The 24,395-nt window shown below is 33.5% G+C and overlaps 1 protein-coding gene across 1 annotated transcript; it reads right to left on the bottom strand.

The window, feature by feature from the left end:
* Positions 1-22,743: 22,743 nt before the first annotated feature.
* On the bottom strand, positions 22,744-24,192 carry LOC143629268 (wound-induced protein 1). Its single transcript, XM_077098582.1, has 2 exons — positions 23,785-24,192; positions 22,744-23,248 (listed from the first exon to the last, which is right to left on the bottom strand). Exons 1-2 carry the CDS (start codon positions 23,947-23,949, stop codon positions 23,090-23,092), a joined length of 324 nt encoding a protein of 107 aa, XP_076954697.1. The 5' UTR covers positions 23,950-24,192; the 3' UTR covers positions 22,744-23,089.
* Positions 24,193-24,395: the final 203 nt, after the last annotated feature.

Here is a 24,395-nt window from a genome sequence, read left to right on the forward strand (position 1 = left end):
GATTACATTTGACATGTACCTGCCAATGGTGTAACAAATTGACTTTGAGCAGCTAATCTGTCATGCTCTTCGCAAGTCATTTCAATCATTTTGCACCCCTGAATTTGGCAATTTATGCATAACAAAGTGTGATGTTAACTCATGAAACCGAAAAGTATGTTATGTTTTTTGTTGAAAAACCGTGTTTGTTTTACCTCAAATTCAAAAATGTTAAGGAAAGATGAGCATAAATCTTCATCTCTTACTCTGACTCTTTCATACATAAAGTTTAGACCTTTCCACCCGTCTTTCCCGCTTTCTGGCCCGAACATAGGATGAGTACACACCAAATCCGAGTCCTCTGGAACTTCCTTAGGTTCACAAACATGTTAGTAGTAACACCAATTACTTTAAAATTTCAATTAAGATTGTTAAAAAATTTGCTTATTTTAAATTAAATGAATTAATGTGTGTTCATAGAAGTCAAAGGCTTAAGGCGCTGTCAAAACGCATAGGGTTAGCCTGTTGCTTAATGCCGGCCGAGACTAGCAAGACGCACCTTTTGTCCAGACTGGGGGTGTTAATCGTGTCAGGTTGCGTGTTGAGGTGTTCAACCGAAACATGACATGTATTTTTATTCATGTAAAAAACAACCCCCCTAACCCGCATACCCTTAAAACTGCGCAACCCAAACACAAGCCATTTAACCTATTTATCTAAACATGTCAAACGGGTGACAACTAACTGTAAATGCGTTAATCGGGTTGATGGGTTGTAAAAAACTGGATTAAACAGGTCAAAAATGGGTTAGTGGTTGGCCTATTAAGCTAAAAACGTTGGCGGGCCACCCTGTTTAGCAAAGTTAAACGTGTCAAATTATGATAACTAAGATGCAAGATCTTTCATCAGTTGGGACAAAAAAGAAAAAGAAAAAATAAAAAATAGCTGATCCGCTTTTTAATCGAGTTAGCAGTGGCGGATGCAAGATCTTTCATCAGTTGGGACAAAAGGATGCTAACGATGGACCCGCGCTACCGTTTACTTTCAAAATATGATAACTAAGATACTCCTTAATCGCAATAAACTGACTCGAAAAACCTATAATTGATTGTTTTAATCCTAATTTTAAGAGTCATTTAAAGAAAAATAATTTTAAAAAGTTCAGTCATCTTAATCCTAATCTTCGGTTCAGACAACTTTTTGCCGGTTTAGACAACTTTTTGCTGGTTTAGACCGTTTTGTTTTCCAGGTTTAGTGCCCCTTGTGTTGGGGTGTAAAGTGTAAACGAGCGGAGCCATGCCCAAGCATGAGCTCGACTAGGCTCAAGTTCGGCTCGTTTTAACTTACGAGAGCTCGAGCTCAGCTCATTTCTAGCACTTTTTCCAAAGCTCAAGCTCTACCTGGGCTCGACTCATTTATTATTTATTAATTAATTTACATATGTTTTTTTTAATTATTTTTATATAATTTGAGAAAATCTTAGACGAGTCTTGGGCTCAATAACTAAAAGAGGTGTACTTAAAAGGCTTGGGCTCAGCTCGATTCGAGCTTTTTATCAAGCAGGGCTCAAGTAACTCCCTATCGGCCTGACTCGTTTGCACCCCTAATGTTTAATGTTTACCTTTAGGAGGAGTTGTCTAGGATGTTCCTTAACAGATAATACATCAGCAAACAAAGTTGGTTTCTTGAGGCAATGAAATGGGATAGACTTGACAACCTCAGATACAGACAAAATTGATGTGCATATCAAAATCACATCATGCTCTAATCCCATAAACTCATCCATATCCCTTCATACACAATTATAACCAACTTACATATAACAAACATGCATTAATAATAAGTACATTATACAAAATAAATAAATGTTGTACATACCTAATAAAATTATCACCTAATTGAGCAGAATAATCTGATCTTGAAGTTGCCCTGATGAGATGACCTTGTTTGGTCATTGTTTTTGCTAAGAACTGAGCAAAGGAACCAAATCCTATGAATTCTACCTTTAGTTGTCTTGTCGAGGTGCCCATGATTATGAGATGTCGTGGCTTTAGCGGCGGTGTGGTTATGGTATATATGTATATAGGACATGTATGTTATAAACTTATTATTATATAGGGAGTGAAGATTTGAATGAACGGTCCAGATTAGGTCATGTTGGAAAGGAATGGTTGACTTGCGTAAGGAAGATGAGTTATTAATGTATTTAACGTGTACACTTCGGCTATTTTGGAGGACATCAAGAAATATTTTATTTTTAAAGTATTAAGAGAAAGAAAATGTACTTTCTAACGGAAACCGGTGGTTAATTCTTACGGACAACATTTTAGGATAGACATGGGTGACTCAGTGAAATAAGACTTAGATTTTTGTGATCTGTAGTTCGATTTAGAGGGTGTCCGAGTTTTACTTATCGGAAATCAATCCTGAAACGGATGATAGAGAAGGTTGAAGGGGTTAATGCGTCAAGTTTTATTTTATTAATGTTTTTGGTTTATGGGATTGTCTAGTATTTGGTAAGTTTATTTTATTAATGTTTTTGGTTCATGGGATTGTCTAGTATTTGGTAAGTTTATTTTAGTAGTTTATTTACTCTAAGGCTAAGTTTGGGATTGAGTAAAAAAAAAGTCTATTTATATGGTTGATGCTTTAGTATGAGTATACAAGTTTCTTTTGATTAATGAAAAGTGTCAGTCAAACAATGGTTTGTTCAATCTCTTATTCTTCGACTATTACTTTTGTGTTTTGATTGATTGGGCCAACAAGTGGGTTTTTTTCAAAACTTGAGATGACTTAAAGGCGTTTAAGAGCTTCATACAATTGTGTTGAGTCCGATGATGGGACTTTTTGTCATCATGTCACCCAAAAAAAGCACTCCATCAGTCCCTCTACAAGTGTCATAGTTTGAAAAACATAAAGTTTAAGAAAGTTTGAATGATCGTACTTTTTAATTAACAAATGACTATAATGTCCTTAATATATATAAAAAGACAAAATTTAAGAAAGTTTGAATGATTGATTTGTGTAAGGGTAAACTTGAAAATTAGTTAATAAATTTTGAAAATGGACATTTGTAGTGGGACAAATTAAAAAGGAAATGTGGACACATTCAAAAGGACGGAGGGAGTAATAGATAATTCTATTATGTATTTATTGGCTTTTAAAAAAAAAAGTTAAGAGAAAGAGAAAACAAAGATATATGAAGTAGTGAATTTAATATTTTAATAAACATTATACTTTAGTTATTTCTTTTATTAGCACATTTAAAATGATTTGTTCAAACATCATTACTATACTCCAAATTAATTGAAACAAAGAGACTGAACAAAAAATAGGAAAAAAACCTCACCTAGCCCATCATTTAATAATGGTAGAATGTACAATGCAACCCTTCCAAAGAACAATGTCACGTGTGTGATGGCCACAAGTACGTGTCATAGTGAATGGTCTTGGTCAGGACCGGCCCCGGTCAAAGATGAGTCGAACTCTCAGTCTAGATACAATTTTTTCTGAGGCATTAAATTGATGTATATATAGCGCCTTTTGTTACAGCTTGTATAGGGCACTTGAATCTTCAAGATCGGCTTTGGTTTTGATAAACATTTATGAAAATAATTATTTATTTGTATTGAATTTATCCCATATCTCCTATCTTTATAGTTTATTAGAGCATTCCCATCCCATCCCATCCTCCATAATTATGTGAGGGAGATTGGTAAATTATAGGGTGTAGTTTTGAATGATTGTAAGTGTAAATTATAGGGTGGAGAGAAAAATGTAGTGATTTTTTGTAAATTTGGGGAAATATTTGGGGAACATTGTTTGCCCCTATATATTTTTTTAATATTTGTTGGATTAGAGCATTCACATCCCATCATCCATCTCCATCTCTATAATTACACTAAAAAACACTATATTTCTCTCTCTTGTTTAATTAAATAATATATTTTATACATTTATCATTACAGTTTTCTCTTTCCTCTACTTACAACCAATCCAACAAATATTAAAAAATAAATAGAGGCAAACAAAATTCCCCCAATATTTCCCCAAATTTACAAAAAATCACTACATTTCTCTCTCCACCCTATAATTTACACTCACAATCATTCAAAACTTCACCCTATAATTTACCGATCCTCCTCACATAATTATGAGGAATGGGATGGGAATGCTCTTATGTATAGGATTGTGTTTTTCCCCACTATGGGCTTTTACACTCTTTGCGAGTTCATTTAAAAATAGGAAAGAAATAAAATGAAAGAAAATAAAATAATTATTGTGTTTCAGATTTTTTTTTTAAGGAAAGAGAAGGAATGAAATTATCTAATTCTGGAGACATATTTCTAATTCTGTTATGATATCAACTAAATAAAAAGAAATGGTTTTTTATTAAACACTTTGAGCTTTAGCAATTTTTACAATCTCTTTGTTACCCGGCTTTACATAGTTGATCGTTCCAACAAAATAATAAAATATAGCTTAAAAATTGTCTATATTTACTTAATTGAGTAATAATGTTTTTTCTGAAAATATTTCAGCAACAAAGACACGAAAGAAACATTGAAACCATCCATACAAATGTTTGGTTTAAAATAATGAAAAGTAAATGATTTGTCAATGTTGACAACTAACAGGTTTTCCGACGTGCGGTGTGTATCCTATCCTATCTTATTACAAAAATTTCCAACACATTTACACGTGTATATATGAATTCATAAAATGCTTAACCATTGCTAAACTAAATGTCAACCAAGAAAATACTAGTATTACCAGTTTTAAAGCAATTAACTATAACAAAATAACTAAACATATTTTAAAATATCAAAAAATAATAATTAAATATTTAATCTCTTCATTATCGTTTAATAGTTAAAGTGTGTAATTATATTATGAACTTATGGATCCCATATACACGTGGTAAACAGTTTATGATATCAAAATATTCTTTAAATCCAACTTCTCATTTTCAGTAAAATATAAAGTTTTCGCCTCCGACCCGAGAACACAGGGCCAAGCCAAGCCCTTACCCGCCTGAATGGAATTCGTATCTCTTTCGTCCGGTCGATAAGGGAGAAAGCCCGTGGAATTGGACTGTGACTCTTCTATTACATTATAGATAAGCCCATTCTCGTAATGGTCGATCCACGTCTTACCGTAGTACCCGGTATCATAATGTTGACAAAGAAAATAAGCATAACTACACATATTAAAATTTTAAAAGTGTCAACAAATGTAAGTTATTTAGAGACAAATAAATAAAATGATAAACGAAATACAATTAAAAAGAAAATGTAGGCCGCATTGAAAAAGAAAAAGAAAATTTTTAATGTGGGACAATCGGCCATGAGTATAGTTAAGACGATAAATGGAAAGCATACATCAGTCGATTTTAGTAATTGTATATCAACATCGGATTACTTTTGAATAATGATGTTAAACTGTTTTGAGTTATGAGTCTCTTTCTTTTTTGTAAATACGTTCGGACTTGGAAAGTATTGCTTTATACGCCTCAGATTTCAAGTAAATGAATGTAATTATAAATTAGTATAATTGAAAAGTTTAGTGCCACAAAATTTTAGATAAGACATGAAGTATATATATAATCAGTTTCAAAAGTTATTCAAATTGTTGTGTTGGTTTTGATGGTTGATGCAAAGGTTTCTAAATCTTGTCTCAATTATATGCTTAAGTTCAAGTTTATCTTTGAGTGGTAGCTTTCACCTTTTTTTTGGCTTTTTTTAAGTTATCCATCTATGTATGTATTGATTAGGTTTTAAATTTTGTTTTATTTGTTTATTTTTTTAAATATGACAAAATTATTTTTTATGTTTAGTTTTCGTACACCTAATGAATCTAATTGATACCGATGGAATTCACATACAGTTGTCGCCGTAACGCCAATGTTTTTGTCTTAATATTGGTAACTTGACGTAACTATTTTTTAGGTTTAATTCCGAAACATAACAAACGTAGATGGTAACGACCAAATGCAACAACTATGTTTTATCGACCGAATAAACGTTGTTTTAAATATGTATAAATTTTGTATCATATGTTATAAGGGTATCACTACCATACTAGGTGTTTACTAATTTGTGTTTTAAGGTTAATGTATGTATATGTACGAACCTAGCTGATACCAACATAATTCGTATATGTCGCCGCAACGCGGCGGGTTGCAGTCTAGTTGATTAACATATTTGATTCACGATTCTCACTATGGAAAGCAAAATCTCTTTTTATGGGTGGTCGATTAACATTACTCAAGCCGGTATAGGCTTTTATGAAAATATAAAACCAAACCATGTATTTTCTTTTATTATTCAGCAGCAGCCCAACACTAGTAATACTGTGGGCCTCATTAAACTAATTTGCTTCTAAATTATTAGACTATAGTCCACGAAAACTTAAAATAAATAACCCAGCCCACTTCAATTGTTTTCAAATTATATTAGCTTGATTATTAATCATCCTCGTTCCTCATAATCCTTAACTATTTCGAACTCTTTTCTTCCACAACCGGTCACCTTCTCTCGCAACCGCTCCTTGTCTAACCAGACAATAAAAACAATCCAAATTAGATTCCATTCCATTAAAATGTTTTGCAAAATAATGAAATATAGTTATGATAAATACATAATTATGTAATAGGGGTGTCTCGGTTCGGTTTTCATCCTAAACAATAACCATAACCGAACTTCGTTGTCGGTTAATTGGTTATTAAGCACGATTATGATTCGGTTTCAGTTATTTTTGGTAAATTAAACAAGCCAAGGTTGAACTGAATTTTAAACTAAATAAACATAGGAAAAATAATCAATAACATTAAACATAAATTAAAGAGGACTAATATATGCATATATTAGAGGTTTTTTGTTGTAACATTGACACGTAGACCCAATCCACATACATATCTCCATGTAACCATGTTTTGAATTTGTTGAGTTCGGTTCGTTTAACGTTCATGTATGGGACGCCCTTAACTATAACCATAACCATAGATCAATCGGTTGATTGAATAACCCTAACCATAATCGCCGGTTAATTTCGGTTATCACTTATCAGTTAATTTAGTTCGGTGACAGTTCGGTTATAGATTAATTTCAATTAACAGCTAAGGTTTGCTCACTACTGACAATTAAGTGTTAAGAGACCTATAAACATGTTTAAAATGCAACTAACAAATTTAATTTTGTTTTAAGCTAACACACATTATCTTTTCATAGTATTAAATTTGTATCATTTTTTTTACTATTAGACTCGAACCCTTAACGACGTAGAAAGTAAAATCATATTCACATCTTGATATCAATAAACCAAATGTGCGCCCTAGGTAGAAAGTATATTACCTGGCCACGTTATGATAGTATATTTATTGCCAATCAAACTCAACTTTAATTAAGGTTGTTCCACATTTCATTTTCTTTCTTGATAGGTTATCTTTTATAAATGCTCATTCTTTATATCATCATCACTACCATGAAAGAAATGATAAGATATCACTTTCATCCATTTATAAGTGCAATTAACCATTTTCTTTCGTCTTGTTTTTTCATTATCTTTTTCATACAAAAATGTCGTTTTCCTATTCACTTTTGGGTCGGCTTAGAACTTTAAACTTTTTTTAAGGAAATTTCTTTGAAATTTCCAAAGGCATTTGTCTTATTTTGAAATATCTTTTATTTCTTTACGTTTGCCTAATGCAAAAATATAAATAAATAATATAAAATCTAAAAGATTCAATGAGAACTTGCCAAGTTAATATTCGATACTTGGGTCGAAGCTAATTATGCGTGCAAGTTGAAATATATTTTATGTCTATGTAGATAAAACCTACCTTAGTTATGCTAAAAAAAATACAGTTAAGATTCGTATAAATTATTTTCTATTTTTGTCTATGATTGTATTATTTTCTCCTTTATTAAATTCTTAAACAACAATGTTAGAATGTTAAATCATAAATAAAAAGATTAAAGGTATTGTCATGTCTACTTGTGTCTACAAGTAGACATGAAAATTACGTTAAATTAGTCTACCAATTTGCTTGATTCTTATTGTTAGCCTTCTAACCTTTTCATTTAATGATGCTTTTGACTTCACGGTAAGTCAATAAGCATATCAGTCATCAATAAGCATATCTCTAAGACGATCATAAGGTGTAGGTTTCGTCTATGCGCGATGTTACTGCGACTGTCAACGTTAAATTATCACTACATACTCAGCCATCAAAGTATAGATAATGTATTTAGCATTATTTGTCATGAGAAAAGATGCGCTTTTTGTATTTAGCATGATAGGTCATAAAAAGCATGATAGCGTCGTTGAAAAATTAGACTTCTAAAAAATTTATATTTCACTCACTTTTCTACTTTAATACTAAAATAAAATTTGTATTAATGTCGTCTTTTGTAATATAAACAATATACTTTTATGCTTTTGTTTTTGAAAAATGTGACAATACTTGATAAAAGTACTTTTACTTACATTTGAATTTTTCTTTAACTTTTTAATTAACAAACATATATTCTTGAAAAAAAGACACACTTACCATTGATATATCAAATAATCTAAAACTAGTTCCGGTATATACTATTCACTTGTGTAAAAACAAAATGTAAAAAGCAAATATATTCACATGACCTTATCATTAAATTTCTTTAAACCAGTATATAAAATCTTCATTAGTTCACAAACCGATTGTATACCACCACCGATAAACAACATAATAGGTGATATTCACTAGCCCAGGAACACTCCCTTGTAGGGCCGACTCCGAGAAAGCAAAAAAAAATTTTGGGCTGAAGGCGAAATTTTTTTTTGACCTTAAGTAAAATGAGTATGTTGTTGGGTTTAAACAATTTAATTTTTATATGAGTTTACTTAGTTATAATTTGGGTTGTATAAAAATATGATTAAACATGTTTTAAATGAGATTAGAACTCATAACCTTTTGGTTGAGAGTAATACTCCTTAGCCACTAGACCAAACTAGCGATTATGTTATTGAGTTTAAACATTAAATATACATATTGTATTTAATAAAAATACATATAATTAAAAAAATAAATTCAGGCCTAACGTCTATGACCGTATCCCAAATTACATGATCAATAAGTCTTACATGTACAGAGTCCTGTACCCATGACCAAAAATTCCTTGCCAAACTACATGAAAGAGAATTCCAAAAGTCCATAGAAAAATTGTTGCTAATTGCTAGAAATGAGAAACAAAAATATTCTGATAGAGTGATAGACACATTTAACTTCATATAAATAGGAAACTGTTCATATCAGAAGACGTTGCAAACCACACGAGTTTCAGTATATACTATTCAGCTACGTAAACATACAATGCAAAAATCAAATATAAACACGTACCTTAACCTTGTTAATTGTTATCACTAAATTTGTTTAAACCAAACTATCATCATAATCACCATTATCGTACTCAATAAATTACATTAATAACAAAGTTATGATAGAGTCTGAGGAGAGTAAGATATAGACAGATGAGACCACTGACACCAAAGCCGTTTCTGGTGAGACCCGGCTCGATGTATAAACCAAACTATCATGTACGAACCCAGACATTAAAACACGGATATAGAAACGCATCGTAACGATTATTAATTCGAAACAAAAAAAAACATCTAAATATAAAAAAAATTGGTCGGTATTGGTTAGGCTCATTACGGTATCGATGCGTGTAAGGCCCCGTTACCGGTGTCTCACCTTTGGACGTTTGATTTACTCATAAACACAGTTCTACAGATCAGAGTTTATTAAAACTTTCGCGGAATATAAAACATTAAACATTCGCTACAAAACATTCAATCTTTTCTTAAAAACCATAACATAAAGCATCTTAATTAAAACATCGTTTCTTCTATCTTCATATGCCAGTCGTTCAATCCATGCCACGTGCCATCCTCATGCCATCACGATAAACATATATACCCGCGTGCATACTAAAAGTCAGTTACGCTAAGTGAGTTCTAGTTAATCAGGCAACATACAATACATACGCATATCATACATACTTATGTATCCGAAGATACATATTCATACTTAACCAGTTAATCTTCTATTCTACATACATACTTACTACTACCTACCTAAATCCACTGAGAGTATGTTCATAGTCCGCCGTCTATACCTATACTCAGGGTCGTGAACACGAAAAAGGTCCGCCGTCCTTACCTATGTTAACCATTTATGGTACGTACAAAGTCCGCAGTCCTTCCCCTGTACCATCCTATATTGCCAACACGTGCAAGGTCCGCAGTCTTTCCCTTTGTTACAATCTATTTATTAGCACGTAAAAGGTCCGCAGTCCTCCCCTATGCTATCACAACACAATTACAGCAAGTATAAGGTCCGCAGTCCTTTCCCATGCTGAATCCTATTTCGTAAACACGTATAAGGTCCACAGTCCTTAACGACGTTCTCATCTATCATCTATAACACGTATAAGGCCTGCCGTCCTTAACTACGCCATCACATGTCAAGTCTATGTCCAACGGAAGTTAGAGGGATTTGGCATCATAACTTACTAAGTCAGATATAGAACTCATTTGCCATTCTTGTACCTGCATACACTTATTTGCATATACAATAATCACATCGTAGCATAAGAACACTCTAGGCGCTCTACACATCATTCATTTGACAATCATGCTCCTTGTCGATACGTGCAATATCTGAAGATCGTTCACGCCCCGACAAGCATTCATCTATCACGGTCATACATCATCTATACATTACATATAACATTCATATCTTTATTTATAACTTGACAGTATGCGCAATATCCGAAGATCGTTCGCGTACCGACAAGCAATCATTCATATCTATCACATATATCACATATGGCATACAGTTATCACTTAGGATAAATGTATTAACAAACACATCGAGTATGAACACAACCCCGAAAACATAACAAGGAATGGGGCTAGAAACTCACCTGAACTCGGTTACTTCTTCTGCTATTGGTTATTTCTCTTTGAGCTGTGCGCGACTAACTGTTTAATAATTGCAAATATTAAATACTACTCTAGTCACTCTCAATGCTACTTAATTAGTCTTACTCGTCTAAGCCGGTTTTACTTTATTGAATCATTACCCGGTTAGTTAATCGTTACTCATTAACCTTTAAAGGAATCTTTCATAAATTATCAAGGTCCAAGGGCTATTATGTAATTATATCATTCTTTCACAAGTCCAGGGGCCACTTCGGCAATTATTTCAAAGTCTAAATCGTTAAAAATCCTCCTTCATTCGCTATAACGAATGGCCTAGTTCGCTATCTCAATTATAACGAATTGAGTCTGATTCGCTAACTGATTCGTTACCTTATCTTCATCTGATTCGTTACTTGAACATAACGAACTGGTAGCTAATTCGTTACCTTGACAGAACGAATGGGCATTTAACGAATTAAGGGTTGATTCGTTATCAAGTCACACGAATGAGTCCCATTCGTTATGACCGCATAACGAATCACCCAACCTTAACGAATCATCAGCAGTTCTTATCCAGACTTTGACTCAATGGTCAAAGTCAAAATCGTCAAGAACACCCACAGTCAACAGAACTTATATTTGCAATTAAATCTTCGTTTCTTAACGAAACGTCACGATTTTGGTATCAATGGAATCGTCTGACCAGCGCCTACAAACCCCAATCATCAAATCGGCCAAACATTTACATTTAAATGGTGCGATTTATGCATCTACATACGGGTTTCTTCATACTAACAATTAACCTATCAAACTGTAATCAATTTCAGTAAGTTTAGCTTTGTTGGATTCGTTTTACCATACTAACACAGATCTATGATTTCTAGACTAAATCCGAACCTTAACGAACAAGTTCTCGATATAAACGTACCGTAAACGAGTCGAACTACGAACACGAGCTGGTCTTTGATGTTGCTTTGTTTCGTCACGACGATCTAGCACCAACAAGCTCGGGTTCTCGTCTTCGGATCTTGGCTCGGGTTATAGGATAAAGGTTGTGTGTGTTTTCCAAGGTGTAGGCTATGGTGTAGAGATGATAATGGAAAGGATTAGGGTTTAAGGGGTATTTATACTCCCTTAAGCCCATGGACCTAAGGCCCATCTTTCCTTCTTGGTCCATATTTAATTCCATCTAACTAGCCCACTTGAACCATCTTTGTTATTTTACCATTTCTCTACCAACTCAAGTAAACGTTCCCCTTCATACGTAAATAATATATACAAATTATTTTTAGAAATTTCGGGATGTTACAATGCGACACTAAAACTTTGTATTCTTATGATACAAAAAAGATACTCTATTGCGAATACAACTTTATTTTAGCGCGCAACATTTATAAAAATAAACATGTCGTTAAAAGTATCATATCTTACGGTCATAAAAATAGTCAATAACTTAAATATATGAATAATAGCAAAAATATATGTGGGAAGAAAAAATAAATGTTAAACTTTGAGAATAAATGGCAAAGTAAACATAGTTTAACAAAAAATTAACTCTCATTAATATTCACAAAGTTTTAGAAAAATGCATTTATACGATTAATGCTTGGTATCGAAATTCTATATATGCATATGTTCTCTTACTATAACACATACAAAACATTTAGCATATAACTAATGAAAAGCAAACAGTAGAAACTAAAAATGTCAACATATACATTCACATGGGCTAGAAACTTATATAAGAAACTTATATTGTAGCTTTACGTTTGCTTTTATATATAGGTTAATATTTAGTTGATCAAAGCCCAAAAAGTAAAAAACATGATTTATCTTTATTTTAATTAAGTGTCTTATTTCATAACGACAAACCTTTCCATGTAGTCGTAGACAAAACAAGGACCTTTAATTGATTACCGTTTGTTTTGTGGTTGCATTATTATTTATTTAAAGCTATCATTGGTTTATATTGTTATATAACACGCACAACGTAACACTATCTAGCTAAGTCTATTGGTCGGTTAAACGTCGGTGGTTCATTCTCCCATACCAAGAATATTATAAAATTTTGTTTAATGTTTTTCAAACCTTTATCCTCCTCCTTTAATTGAAGTAAATTATACACATATTATTGTAAATCACCACACAACTTCAGTGGAAACATACGGAGAGAATTTTTGGGTAGAAGACAATTTGATGTCTTAATTTTTCTTAGCGTCAAATTTCTTTTAATCTTTGTTGTATGTAAGACTTGAACCCATAATTTTTTTTTAAACTTAAGCGTTTAGTCTTTATCAATTTAAGATCAAATGTTTACTCATATCTGGTTTTTAACCATATGGTTTTTTGTGATGTAGGTGTTATTTTAAAAAGATGATAAAAAAATAATATGTCAATGTCTATCTAAATTTAATTTTCTTTTACTTTTGTCATGTAAGTAGTAACTATACTTTTGATGATATCAAGGAATGAAATGGGCTATGAATTTTTAACCCAACCTTTTTACTTGAGGTACGAAGATACTCAATTTGATGGATATAGATTTTATTCTTTCAAGCCATACCCTTAAACTAGATATACCAAAATCCAAATCACTATCAACACCTACCATCAAATACATACCTTTCAACCAAATACTCATTAAAAGATTTAAATTCATGCTATATTTAACAACAAAGAAGAACTTATGAGTAAAAAAAGGTGATAAGTGGTTTGGTTTAGTATTTGAAAGATTTGTCTTATTCAAAACAATAAGCGTATCAATGTTGTTTTATCTCTTGTTGGGAACTTAACAACTTGTAAAGTATAATTCTATGGAGTTTTTGTCATATATAAAAGTTAAAGATTCTATTACTAGATTAAAGAAAGTTTGTTGATCTATCATAAAAAATAATACGCAAAGATATAATAAAATGCATTCAACTTGATAGAGTTCAAATCTTTACATTTAATGTCGCCAGTTTTGAAACTTACAAAAGGTTTAAAGTCAGACGCATTTTCATGTTGAAGACATAAACGTCGATGATATCAACACACGTTTAGATGGTTCAACCGTTTAACCTTAATTCACTAACAAGATGGTTCAACCATTTAGCCTTAATTCACTAACAAACTTACTATGAAATATATGGTTAAATAGATGGACTTTTTCACATCTTTCTTAGCAGAATTATTGAAACCAAAGACACACATAAAAAACACATGAAGATTCTCATTACGAATACAAATGTCACGATTAATCTTTAAAAAAATCTATATCTAGTGACTATTATAACTTTATTAGAAAACCTAACCACTAAACTACTCTAGGTACAATAACAAATTCCATGATAATTGTATAACATAGGCTAGTCACAATCCTTCCTCTAATTGCGTGAATGCCAGATTAATCAAAACCTGGTTTAACTTGCTTTTTAAGCCTAACTATCAATATAGACTTTTTTTTTTATGAAATAATAATATTTAATAGAAACATCCAAACGATTTACAATGAAGTGGCAGGTAAGCGGGCAACAAGCTGCGCCGCAACCCCCTTTTGGATAGCAAACCCAATCTGACTAAAAACAAAGTTTTGATTCTTATGGGCTAATACGTTACTATACACAACTTTCTGAACCTTATTCAAAAGGTCCACGACATCCAGAGCTAAGAAACCAAAAATGTCAAAGGCGAAGGGGATAAACACGTGTTGATTCTCCAAACAAGCTCTCTCGTGTTTAGAAACCTTGTCTCTTATTTGTTTTTAGAGTTTGGTTAAAAAAATATGATTTAATAGTTTTTCTTATTTTAGTTTTCAATATTAGTTGAAATAAAAAATAAATAAATTTAAAAATCCACGTGTAAACGTAGATACTATTATTGGATTTTACCTATGAAACATACATTAATTTGGAATTTTATACATGATTAGTTCTTAAATAGTTAAGTGTTGATTTAATCGATATCTTGAATTCTTGATCGTCTACATCAAGAGAGAAATAATAGGCGTTAATCCTTATCTTCATTTTGGAGTCACTAAATAAGCCAAACACAATAACTTGGATTACTTATAGCATAATTTAATTCATAACTAATGTTCTTTACTTCTTTTATATTCAAAAAAATGATTTTTGATAACCTAAATAGTCGAAATTTGATATAATTTTTCTCATAGTGGAATTTCAACCCTTTTGGAAGCTAAATAAATTAATAAAGCATATTCATTAGAAACAACTTAAATAGGTTAATAACCAAGAAATAGAGGATATCCTCATCCTTGATTAGGATTACAGACTGCACCACACACAAAAAAATAAAAATAAATAAAGTAAACATAAAAAATAAAAAATCAAACGGACTCAATTAAAATCTGTAACCAAACAGTCCCCACAAATCCCAACCGTTGATTTAGAGCATTCACATCTCATTCCCTATAATTATGTGTGAGGAGTTTGCAAATTATAGAGTGTGGTTGTGAGTGATTGTGAGTATAAATTATAGGATGAAGAGAGAAATATAGTGATTTTTTATAAATTTGGTGAAATATTTGGGAAACATTGTTTGCCCCTGTTTATTTTTTAATATTTGTTGGATTGGTTATGAGTAGAGGAGAAAGAAAACTGTAATAATAAAGGTATAAAAATATTATTTAATTAAATAGGAGAGAACATTATAGTGTTTTTTAGTGTAGTTATAGAGATATGAATGAACATTAAGATGAGAATGCTCTTACACCCGACTGACATAGGATATCACGGTAGTTCAACAAATGCTTTGACTCTGACCAGCTCTTTTATTCAAGCACACGGACACATGATAGTAAGCAGCAAACTAACAATATCAATATAAAGAAATCAAATTAAAAAAAATCGAATTACAAATACGGATAAATAGTCGTTTCCAATGTGGTGTAGTGGTAGAAAATCCTTGTTTATAAATTGATGCCCGTGTTTAATTCCTACTGACAACACTTTGAGGGTATGCGTGGTTCAATGAAGGAAAACTGTGATCTTTGTGATTTCCAGTTCAATCCTGATGGAATCAGAGGTTTACCACCAGTCAGTGTTGCAAAAATCGCTAGTCGGTGGTCGGGCGGTGGGGTGGGACTAGCGATTAATCGGGATTAGTCGAGATTAATCAGGATTAATCGGGTCGGACTTTAAGGTATATTTTTCAGTTTTATAAATACACATACATATTTTTATATGTAATTTTTCAGTTTTATACATACACAAACATATTTTGGCCGGAAATTGGCTGGAATCTCGCTGGAAACCACTAGTTTTTGCTGCAATCTCGCCGAAAATAGTTGATTTGGGTCGGAATCTCGCCGGAAACCACTGATTATGGTCGGAATCTCGCCGAAAATCGTAGATTTTGGCCGGATTTTACCGTTAACCGATTAATTGGCCGACTAGCCCAAAATTAATCAGTGAAGTGGGGACTAACGATTAATCGGGGATTAATCGGTGACTAGTTGGGATTTTTGCACCACTGCCACCAGTGAGCCTTCAGATTGGTGGGTTGAAGGCGTTTAAAAGCTTCGTACGGATGGATTAGGTTAGTTGGTGGTAGTCTTTTACTATTGGTTCATCCCGTACGAAAAATCTAAACAATTCTCTGTTTTGTTAGTTGTTAAATTAATAAAAGGACGTCAAAATAAAAGGAAAGAAAAGATACGTATACACGTCAACATGACAATTACGCCAACAAAAGGTTGATTCTTCTTATTTTTAAACATTTTTTTCAATGATGTACTTATGAAGTTATTCTAATGAAATTATTATAGTTTCTTTTAATATGTGGCAAACATGTGCATTGCTTGATCAAACTGAAGTACTGAAGAAACACTAATCGACCCCGGGCAGATTACGGATAATCTGGGGGTTAAATAAATGTTTTCCACGAGGATGAGGTCCAGCAAAGAAAGTTGTTCTTCAGGTGACCTGCAAAACAGACACCGTAAGCTCGTCACTGAGAAGGGGGGGTTCCTCCTTGTGACCACCCTCCGGCGTGAGAATCAGACTAGATTGCTCTAAATATAAGTGTATATTAAGAGATTGCTAGAGAAGATAAGATAATAAGATATCAGATGATGTGTTTACCATTCCAAGGTGTTGGAGTATTTATAGCCGAAGGTAGGTTTCCAAGAAGGTACAGCCGGCTGAATGTCATCCTGTTCTACCAACAGTGGGCTACGCACAAGCCATGCTGGTTGGTGGATAGGCTGCGGCCGATAGTGACAAGGCCGGCCCTATACTGTTCCTTTACTGCCGGCTATGCACTGTTCCACCAACTGTAGGCTACGCACGTCCCATAGTAAGGGTTGGTGAGTAGGCAGCGGCTAATAGTGACAAACAGTACTAGAGGGTGTTCCTCCTCGTACTGTTGTCGGTGAGCTGTCACCCTATGATTGGTTCATGGGCTGTTTTGGTCAGATCGTCTGTTTTGCCCATACCTTGGCAGGTATAGTACAAAAGATCTTCCAGAAGCATACGGACTGGCTCATTTGGGCGGGAGTATTCCCGCCTTGCTCATTCCTTCAGGTGACTACTGAAGTATCAAGAGTTAGTGCCTTGTGCGTGTAGCCTTGCTATCAGTGCGGGTAGCCTTCCCTGATGGCTTGTATCCGCAACTGCGGGAACAAGCGGGGTACACCATTGGGAGGCTTTCCCTGCAGGAACAGCTGGCGTACTGCGCATAAGGTCTTCATCTCTGAGCATGGTGGGTCCTGCGGAAGCAGTTGGTCGTTGCGCAGACGTCCCTCTTCAAGGTGAGTCTTGCGGGTCCAACTGGGCTCAGCTGGGACCTACCTCTTCAAGCCCCCCCAGTCCAATGTTATTCTCATGAATTATTAATAAGTGAGGTGAACTTTTGGACTTTAGCAAGGGGTTTTGAAAAGGGTTTTTAGTTTTAAGGTTTTCCGTGGGGATTCTTCCCGCGGTTTTCCTAATGTCACGTGCAGAAATTCCCGACTTTTCTGCTTGATCTTTGGGTATGATGCGGGTAGGTGTGTAACCTCCTCGCAAGTCAGGAGCGTTGAGTTTCACTTGTGTAGATTCTCCACGAGGTTTTGGTAGTTTTAGACATAGTGATCAATTATGTTAAACAACCAATTCCATCTTGGAGCTTCAAACAATCAACGTTCCCGCTATGCGGGGATGTTATTTCCCTTTCCACAAGCATGGCCCAGAAGATCCTTCTTGGTTTTAATTCCCTGCAAGTGCTAAGTATGTGAAGGGTTTCGCCTTGACACTGTACCCGCACTCGTCTTATAGTTACTTGACTTCCAAGGTATTATTGGCTTCAATTCCCTGCAGGTGCTAAGTATGTGAAGGGTTTCGCCTTGACACTGTACCCGCACTTGTCTTACGGTTTCTTGGTTACCAAGGTATTCTTGGCTTCAATTCCCTGCAGGTGCTAAGTATGTGAAGGGTTTCGCCTTGACACTGTACCCGCACTTGTCTTACGGTTTCTTGGTTACCAAGGTAATGGGGTATATTCCCTCTTATTTTTGAATCTTTGTTTCACGCATATTTTAGTTTAACTTAGCAATTTCTTGAGTAGTTTGGATAAGTTAACCTTTCAACGTGGCAGATGATAGGTTAAAGTTTTGCTCTCTTTCGTGATTGTGCGGGTAAGACCGTCACTTTCACTTGGCTAAACTTTACCTATATCTGACCTGCGTGAAGGTTTTCCTCATCTTTTCCTTAGAAATTTTCTAAGTGTTTTAAATAAGTTAACCTTTCGACGCACGGTTGTCAATAGGTTGATGTTCAGTTTCCTCTATCATGATTGTGCGAGTAGGACCGTCACTTTCATTTAGTGGGATGGCCAAACTTTACCTATAACTGACCTGCGTGAAGGTTTTCCTCATCTTTTCCTTAGAAATTTTTGCCGTTTCTTGTGTTTATGCGGGTTTTGCCGCCTTCCACACGCAACGACTTACTTCCCCACTTATTTATGCGGTGAATACCGGCATATCAGTGTTTTGAATAAGTTAACCTTTCGACGCGCGGTTGTCAATAGGTTAATGTTCAGTTTCCTCTATCATGGTTGTGCGGGTAGGACCGTCACTTTCATTTAGTGGGATGACCAAACTTCACCTATAACTGACCTGCGTGAAGGTTTTCCTCATCTTTTCCTTAAAAATTTTTGCCGTTTTGTGTTTATGCGGGTTTTGCCGCCTTCCACACGCAACGACTTACTTCCCCACTTATTTATGCGGTGAATACCGGCATATCAGTGTGGTCAGATCATAAGTATAAATGTAAGACCATCAGCGTCAATGTGATAAGGAGAATCATTTCCATTAGAAGTGGCTCTAGGCCTTTTCTTTACAAGTTTGGAATTGATCTACATGCAGCCTGTGTAATTGAGCTCCCTTCCATGTTCTTGGGATGGGGGTGTCATCGAGCCTTTCGAGCCGATATGCACCTGGTTCGGAATCTCGTTGTTTACGCAGTATGTAGTCTCCAACATTGAAGCTGCAGTTTCATCCGTGTTTTCCCCAACTGGGGTTCTACACGCATTAGCCTGCTTAGCGTCCATTACGCCACGAGGTGAGTGAGTTTCCCATTTCTGACGAATGCTTCGACGACGTCCTTCAAGGATACGCTTGATCAAACTGAATTACTTTAATTAAGTTTGGATATTCGTTTACCTATTTTTTATTAAGTAACATGTTCTTGAAAAAAAAAATACCTATACATCTAATAATAATCTAAGATTTTGTTTCTTAATAGTATAACGATAACGATGATGATGTTTATCAAAACCAAATAAATAATTGATTATTAATTGTCATAAAATGTCTTATTTAATAACGACAAACTTTCCATGTAGGCATAACATCGACCTTGAATCGATTACTATTTGTTTCCCTAGTTGCATTTTAGTAATAGGTAAAGATTCATTTTCGTCCCATCCATGAATTATTTTTTTTATATTACATGTACCACGTCATACTATCTAATCTTTAACGCCCTCACTACCGCAACACAAGAATTAGGGGTGTGCAAGAAACCGAAAAAACCAATCTGAAATCGAAAAAACCGAACCGAAACAAAAACCGACGGTTTGTTTTATGTTTTTGTAAAACCGCACTAATGGTTCGGTTTTGGTTTTGCATATATAAAAAACGACAAACCGAACTAAACTGAATTCCTAAATTTTTGTTTTTTTTATATTTTATATTAAGTAATTTATAAAAATTTAATAAATATGTAACTTCTCTTTTTTAATCAAATGTATAATAGTCTATTATTTTACAATTAACAAAATTGTTTATATCTAAACTCATTATTTTTTGCCATTTTTTTCAACATAATTTTTTAAGCTCAAATGACAAAAACTGAAAATACTGAAACCAAAATGAAATCTGCAAAACCGAAACCGAACGGTTTCAAAAACTCCAAAAACCAAAATTTTGGTTTTCGGTTTGGTTTTAGTCAAAAACCGCACCGAACCACACCACACACACTCCTAACAAGAATCAAAGGGTGCCAAAGGAGAGGCACTAGACTTGTTTTGTCTTTTTTATCATTGTGCTAATGCCGGATATCAAGAAATAAGGTGGGATGCACACCAATGCACCACTTAAACTTTGTTTGTTCATTTAACCTGAATGCTAGTTAACCCACATTGGTTAAGCTAAGGGTTGAGTTAGTTAAAACCTCACTGTCAACGTGACAGTGACGTGACACACTAGTAACTAGTTAAACCATAACACATAACCGAATACCATTTGTATTGCTCTCTCTCTCTCTCTCTCTCTCTCTCTGAGCTATACCACACATTCAATATCTAATACCGTTTGTAGAAACATATATCATTCTCCCTCTCTCGTTGTTACGACCCGTATCTCTCTCCTAAAAGCTCCAAAGATGCCCGCAAACATCTCGGTTGAAGATGATCGATCTAGTATACCACTAACAATAAGTTTGTATAAAATGACGCTCATCGTAAATTAAGCTTTTTTATACTTTTTTTTAAATAAGTTTACTTAATAATATTTATGGATAATAGAACTTGAATTTTGTTAAATTGAGCAAGAAAAAAAATATATTATTCTAAAAGTCCATTATGTCACACAGGGGTCGATTTTTAGGATCGTAGTTTGGCCGGCAAAAAGTTATTGCGTTTCAACTATCATCATAATGACAATTCATTGACAATGATAAAAGGCAACAAATTAAAAAAAAAAAATCAGTTTTCTTCTAAAATTGTTTTTAAAGTAGAATTTAAATCTACACCGCACTCACCCATGTCATTTGATTTTGACTAAAGTTATATTATAATTTTCCATGTGCTTATAATGATAGAAAAATATTAGTGTGTTATAAGTTACGAATTATGATGTAATGAAAAATAAATCATATAATCGATCCTTATCTTCGGTTCGGAACTAGTAAGACTATGCCCATTGGTGATCCAATGCCTATAAGATCGGACAAAAAAAAAATTAAAAAAGCCATGAGAAGATTGCAACCACGATCAAGATTGCACCCATGTTTGAAGATAATGGAATCCAAGTGTCAAACTTGGGTTGGTTGGTTTTTATTTTTTTTTGATTTTTCTCTTAACATAATTAATTTTAATTATAATTTGATTTTTCTTAAATAACTTATAATATTTAAAATTTTAAAAAAAATTTAAAAACACGATCTTGTTTAGTTTTTTTTTGTGAACATTCCGGTATAAATTTAAAAACACAATCTCGTTTCAAAATTTGCATTTTTAATACAAATTAAATATTAACATTATCTTCGTTACCACATGTCACGGTTTTACTAATTGCTTGGATTTTGTTTAGATAACATTATCTGGCGTTATCAACTAGATATCCAAACATTATCTTTGTTTCCACGTGTCACCATGTTACTGGATGCTTAAATTTTGTTTACCCCACATATCCAACATTTTATTATTTATTTTTAATTCATAACAATTATTTATATATATATTTTGGTTTTTGTTTTATAACAAATGAGTTCTAGTGAAGATGATGAACCACTCTTTCAATACTCTACTGAACGAATTGCAAGCCTATCCAGTTATATGACGAATAGGGCACAACTTCGTAATAGAGAAGCTCATAACATTATAAAAAACGATTTAATTGAGCATATATGGCAGAAATTTGGTGTTGATGAATAAGTATGTAGTTTTGTATCATCAATATGTGTAATTTTGTATTTCATGCTACTATTGTAACTTATTTTTATCTATTTTATAAAATGTGTTTGATTAATATATATATTTAAAGTTTTTTATATTTAAAAAAATATAATTACTTAATTATATTTATATAGTTAATAAAAACTAATTATAAATTGAATTTATTTAATAAAAAAAGGATGAGATTGGGTTGTTAATGGGAGTAAAAGATTGGAGTGGGTTAAATTTTATAGATTGAAGAGAGAAAAATTAATTTTATAATGTAGGATTGAGATTCTGAGATTGTGAATGGGAGTAGTCTAAGACCATATGTGTTGAATATAAAGTAACTTTTTCACTAAAAGAAAATTGAATAGTTAGTATAATAGTATGCGATTTTACATATTACCAAACCTACTATTTATCATCAATATAATACAAAAAAAAAAAGGTTCACTTTTAATAATAAGAGGTTCCAAATTGTCAACTTTGATTATTTACAATTTTCCATATACAAATTAATTTTAGCTAGACTAATATGAATGTTAAATCACTTTAACACGAATATCCTTGTTAAATGACGTGATACATCAATAATAAAATACACCCAAAGATAACTAAAAAAAGCATATTTGGGACTTTGAGTTATGTTTGTAGAAAGCATTATAAGATCAACAAAAAGCATTTTCATTAAAATAAGTTTAAACAACCAAGAAAAGGAGTGTGCCCCCATTCTTGACTAGGATTACAAACCACAAACCACACACCAAACAAACAAGTGAACAGCCAAACAAACAAACGGAAAATAAACAACCAAACACAACCAATCACAGGCTGTAACCAAACAGTCTCCACGAATATCAGCCGTTGATTCTACATCCTAGCTGATGCAAGATACCACAATACTTCAACCCATAAAAATCAGATGGTCCAACTTTGACTTATTCTTTTATTCAATCACACGCAATAAGTATTATAAGTAGCAGCTACAGGGGATCCGATCCTGTAACTAGATAGCCAATACCAAACCCGGAACCGATTTCCCAACCTGATTCGAGAGACTGCTCTCCCAAAGAGACGGGCAATGGAGCGAAGTAATGGAAACGGATTTGGACGAGTTGCTACCAAAACGAGTCACAGTGAGCGAAGTGTTGAAGTATTCCCGTACCTGCAATGTAACGGCTAAATTATTAGTAAAACAAAATCACGGCTAGCAAGAAACTAATCAAAATACTATAAAGAAAAAAACACTTGACACCCAGAAATAAATGTAACAACTACGAACCTAAATGTAAATTATCAAAATAGATATGTTTGACAACATTTTCTCAAATAATATACATAGAACGAGCCTACAAATTTATAATAATATCTGATTAAGTCCAATAAAAATTCAGCTGTAATCAACTAATCTTAGCCTACCACTTTTTGGGCATTAGCGACATTTATAATAATAAGTCATGGGACCCACTTTATAACCAACCATTATTTGACACGTGTCCCAAAAAAGATAAACTTATTCTACACACTTGTTTTTAGCCGTTTTAAAAGCATACTTTAAGACGGCTAAAAATACTGTATTTATAAGCTAAACAATCTATTTAAGCACATGTTGAGTAATGGTTGCTAAAGTTGTATCCATTTTTATAATTAACCTCACCCAAAAAAAAAAAAAAGTAAAACCGACTAACCCCATATATATACCTGGGTAATAATTCCGGAGGAATTAACCGTCCAAGCGTGAATCCAAAAGACTTCCCTATCGGGGTCACAGCCTTCGGCAATAACCGTAGACCCGAACGCGTCAACAGAATGCGGAACAAATTCAAAAGTATCTTCTCCTTCGGCGCCAGTGAGCAATCGCATCATATACTGGTGAGAAGGAGGGCCATGGAACCACCACTCAAGGTCAGGTGCTAAGAGTTTGTGAACCGTTTCAACGTGTCGAGAAGTCAGCGCATGGTAGAGCTGGAGCACCACGCTCTTGTTGTTGCTTGAATCCTCCAGAGCTTCTTGAGGGTTAGCCAGTTCGGTTGGAAAGAGAGTTTGGTATTTAAGGACAAGTGGATTCTATTATTATTATTATTATGAGATCAGACCCGAGGATGTGGGGATGTGAGGTTGTGTTGTGTGGGGTTTTATAATGTTGTGTAAGGGTATTTTCGGTATTTTGTTAGTTTTTTTTTATTATTATTTTTATTTTTTGGTGTTTAATGTGTGCGTCTGTATATGTATAACATGGTGTATTCCAAGTAGGATAACTTTTGTAAAAAGCAAGAGTTTTGTATTTCTTGAATTTATTAAAAATTATTATA

The sequence above is a fragment of the Bidens hawaiensis genome, unplaced genomic scaffold (assembly GCF_021521415.1).
Source record: "Bidens hawaiensis isolate Kalapana, Puna unplaced genomic scaffold, B.hawaiensis_p1.1 tig00005179_1, whole genome shotgun sequence".
Taxonomy (NCBI): domain Eukaryota; kingdom Viridiplantae; phylum Streptophyta; class Magnoliopsida; order Asterales; family Asteraceae; genus Bidens; species Bidens hawaiensis.